The sequence below is a fragment of the Corapipo altera genome, unplaced genomic scaffold (assembly GCF_003945725.1).
Source record: "Corapipo altera isolate COAL_440 unplaced genomic scaffold, ASM394572v1 61153, whole genome shotgun sequence".
Classification (NCBI taxonomy): domain Eukaryota; kingdom Metazoa; phylum Chordata; class Aves; order Passeriformes; family Pipridae; genus Corapipo; species Corapipo altera.
The window spans coordinates 1,611,369-1,615,674 of NW_020884958.1; the positions used below are offsets into that span (position 1 = coordinate 1,611,369).

At 49.1% G+C, this 4,306-nt stretch overlaps 1 protein-coding gene across 1 annotated transcript; it reads right to left on the bottom strand.

Moving 5' to 3' along the window:
* Positions 1-1,497: 1,497 nt before the first annotated feature.
* LOC113956872 (inositol 1,4,5-trisphosphate receptor-interacting protein-like 1) lies at positions 1,498-3,985 on the bottom strand. The gene is made up of 3 exons (XM_027663864.1): positions 3,915-3,985; positions 3,048-3,683; positions 1,498-2,916 (listed from the first exon to the last, which is right to left on the bottom strand). The coding sequence occupies exons 2-3, from the start codon at positions 3,675-3,677 to the stop codon at positions 2,320-2,322; spliced, it is 1,227 nt and encodes a 408-aa protein (XP_027519665.1). The 5' UTR covers positions 3,678-3,683; positions 3,915-3,985; the 3' UTR covers positions 1,498-2,319.
* Between the last annotated feature and the right edge of the window lie 321 nt (positions 3,986-4,306).

The following is a 4,306-nucleotide window of genomic DNA, read 5'->3' on the forward strand; positions in this document are numbered from 1 at the left end:
CAGTCAATAGTCTAATTCCTTCTTATTTTAGAATAGAGTTTTATAGTTACAAAGACAAATTATTGTAGGAAGTATTATTTTCTCATTTAACAGTAATGAATAGATTTTACATAGAGGAAAAAGCATAAATTTTGCAATTAACAGTTGGATCTTCTTTTTTAGGATGACACCTCCACCTACAAGAGTTGTAGAACAAGAACAGTAATGCCAAAAAATAACTAAGACATCCCTTCCTAAGGCATTCAGTCATTTGAATGTCTCTCTGTCAGTTTCTAGAGGATTTTTCAAAGTTTTCTATGTTCAGAGTAATTTGGAAGCCTTCGGTATACAGGCTTGGTGTGTCGTAGAGATTTAGCAGGAAAGATTGACACCTCTTCTTGTTTCAGTTTTCCTCATTTCTGGACTGTAAGCGTGTTTACCTCTGGACTACTGACCTCGTTACTTTGACTCATTTTTCTCCGGTACTGCCTGTCAGCTGGAACCTGCAGGACCAGCAGGAAGGCACCACTATGAGCTGGCAGTGCTTCGACTGAGGCAAAAGCAGCCACACTGATCCCACCAGCATTTGAATGCAGTGGGTGACTTTTGCCACCTCCAAGTAATCGCCTGTGCACAGAGTGTCCAGGCGGTACGAGTCCTGATCACTCAGCAGCTGGTCACCAGACTGGTGAAGAAATCAGCTGCCCCCTCAAGCACAAGCACTCTAGCACCATGTGAGGGGAAAAGGGCAAGAGACATGAGGCAGAAAGGCTGAGAAATGTGAGGGGAGAAAAAGGCAGGAAACGTGAGTGATAAAAGAGACGGAAACATGGGGGGAAATTAAAACTAAAAAAACCTTGTAGAGCCCTAGTAGGAAAGTTTCCCAATATTTATTGTTTCCATTTTTCTGATTTCTGGACTACAAGGATGTTTACTTTACATGGACTATTAATCTTGTTTCTTCAACTCATTTTTCTTCAAGACTGCCACCAGCCTGTGGTGCATCAGTCCGCTTCACATTCCTCCTCTTTTCCAAACTACCCTGAAAATAGCCAACACCATCCTCACAACCTACAAGTGGCTCTTAGACAAGTCCCCACCACCTAAAAGGAAGTACCTACCAGGTGTGCTAAAGCATTACATGAATGACAAGTATCATGAACCCGGAATAAGCCCTTTCTTACACACTTTTAAAAGACACATTGAAGAGCATTTTGATTCATCTAGGCAGCACATCAGGTGTATGTTTATAGTCTGGGTAGCTTTAGCCATGTCTCCTTCAGAATCATAGAATCATTTAGGTTGGAAAAGCTCACTAAGATCCTTGAGTCCAACCATTAACCCAACACTGCCAAGCCCACTGCTAAACCATGTCCCTTAGTGTCACATCTCCAGGGCTTTCAATTGCTCCAGAGATGGTGACGCCACAACTGCCCTGGGAAGCCTGTGCCAACCCCTTTGGTGTAAAAATGTTCCCTAATAGACAACCTAAACCTTACCTGTCACAGTTTGAGGCCATTTCCTCTTGTCCTATTGCTTCCAGATGTTTATCCTCCCTCCATGAGGCCTGGACTAAGATTGTTTTGGTGTACTTTGTAGTACTAGCTTAGAATTCAACCATGTTGCTGGTTGTGAAACTAGTGTGGCCTATGGATTCAGTACTGCAGTCAACACCATTCTTCTTGAGTCAGCTTTTGGGAACTATTAATAGGAATATCTTTTCTTCTCAGAGAGGTAAACAATGGAGAAGACATCTTCCTACGTCTTTCTTCCTTTCTTCCTTCCTTCCTGGAATATCTTTAATAATCTTTTAGATCTCTTACAACCCAAACAACTCTAAGGTTCTGTGGTTCTATTCTTCTGCTCTTCTATTCTTCTACTCCTCTATGGTACTATGCTTCTACTCTTCTACACTTCTGTGCTTCTATGCTTCTATTTTTCTATGTTCTTATGGTCCTACAGTTCTATTCTTCTCTACCTCTACACTTCTAACTTCTCCTATTCTATTCCCCTACGCTTTTATTCTCTGGCGCTTCTATGTTCTAGTCTTCTACTCTCCTTTGGTCCTACAGTTCTATTCTTCTCTGCTCCTATGCTTGTATTCTTCTATACTTCTGTCCTCCAGCACGTCTATGCTTTGCAGTTCAGCTGGGCAGGCAGAGATTGCCCGAGCTCTGATTGTGCTGAGCTCCTCTTGAACCGCGTCATCACCCGCTTGGGTAACAGGGAAGGGTGTCCAGAGCTCTGAGGTGGAAATTGTCCTGGTGGGTGGCCTTTGCTGTGAGTCTGACAGGTGGCTGCTCTCCAGCCCCACCATCTACTGGTAACACTGGCTGCTGCCTACTCAAGGCTCACGTAGGCACCTGAGCTGCCCTGCCGCACTGCAAACACCATCTCCGTGGTGATCTGCCTCCCTGGGGTGCCTGTCAGCTGGAACCTGCAGGACCTGCAGGAGGGCAGCACCGTGAGCTGACAGTGCCGTGACTGAGGCAAAAGCAGCCAGGCTGATGTCACCAACATTTGGACCCAGCAGACAACTTTCTTCACATCCAGGTAGTTGCCTGTGCACAGAGTGTCCAGGAGGTACGAGTCCTGATCACTCAGCAGATGGTCACCAGACCGGTGGAGAAAGCACCACATCATCCCCAGCAGCTGCTCCTTCGAGCATGTGCACTCCAGCACCACACGAATGCAGGAGTGACTTGCTGGCAGCTGCTCTGTGGGGCCCAGGCTGAACGAGTGCCCGTGGGGTGGCTGCAGGATCACGAGCAGGCGGTAATTGATGCTGTTCTCGTGGATACTCCAGGCTTCAGAGATGCTGGTCTCAGTGGCTGGGTGCAATTCTGGCATGAAGTTCCTCTTGGAAAACATTCGGCATATGCCAAGGAGGTCACCCACCAGCTCCTTCAGTTGTTTACTCGTGCTGGACAAGTTTTGCTATGGAATCACAGAATAGTTTCATTAGAATGGGATCTTTAAAGGCCATCGAGTCTGACCCTCTGCCTTCCTGCAGTGAGCAGAGACATTCTCAATTAGATCAGGTTGCTGACAGCCCTGTTCAGCCTTACCTTGAATGCGTCCATTGGTGATGGGACTGGCACAGCCAAAGAGCTAACACTGCTGCGTGGACCCTTTAGCTTCTCCTGCTCATTGGCCTTGTCCTTGGTGCTAGAGCTCTGCCACTCATCACCTTTGCCCTTGCACCTGGAGCTCACCTGCTCCTTGGCCTTCTTGTTGCTTCTGGAGCTCTCCTGCTCATCGCCTTTCTCCTTGCAGATGGAGCTCTCCTGCTCCTTGGTCTTTTTCTCACTGTGGGAGCTCACCTTCTTGTTGACCTCCTTGCTTCTGGAGCTCTCCTTATCGTCTTTGTCTTTGCTGCTGGAACTCTCCTGCTCCTTGCAGCTGGCAGAGGCACGCTTCCTTTTCCTGGCCAGCCAGCAGCCCCCAGCAAGCAGGACCAGGGCTGCTGCTGCAGGGCTCCAAAACAGCCAATGCTGCTGTGGGGCAGAAAGGAGCGGGTCTTCCACCATATCTGTACTGCCCTCCTCAATCTCCTGCAGCAGCTGAGTCATCTGCTGATGTAGGTAATTCTCCCATTCCAGCATCTGTTTGGCTGTGTCTGCATCCATCTGGTAGTCCAGCTTCAACCCAGGATGGGTGGCCAACAGAGCCAGAATGAGGACTAGTGTTGGAGACATGACCTGCTGGGAAAAAGGGTGTGAGAAGGTCTGGGTGGGAGAGAACAGGGGGCTGGGGGCACCTGTCCCACCCAGAAAGATTCTCTGGACAGCTGGCACCACTGAGAGCCCTGAGCCCTCTTCTCCCAGCCCCAAAGGGAGAACTATGCCATGCTCTGGGGGTCCCAATTCTCACTCTGGGTTAGACAACCCCTGGGTATCTGCTCCGACCCCCATCCAGCCCAGCATTCCCCCTACCTGGGCACTCAGTGGTCCCCTGCGTCCAACTGTGTTGGAGTTGGGGCTGCCTCGTGATGCCCCTGGCCACAGCTCCCATCGTGACCCAGCCTCTGTGATGTCACAGCCCCCACAGCCACATCTCCCAGCCCTCAAGCCCCAGCCTTTGTCCCCACCACCAGGCTCAGCGGGTTCTGGGCATCCTCACCCCCGAGTGCAAACCCAGTCTCAGGAGCTACTCGGGACTCTCTTGACCAAGCAGGCAGACCCTGAGTGGAACCATAACTGAGCTGAACTTGGGGACTCTGAGTGGATCTTCCTGTGCTGACTACTCTTGACTACCCTTTAGGTGAACTTAAACCTAACCTGGTGCAACTTGAGACCATTTCCTCTCATCCTACTTCTTACTTCTA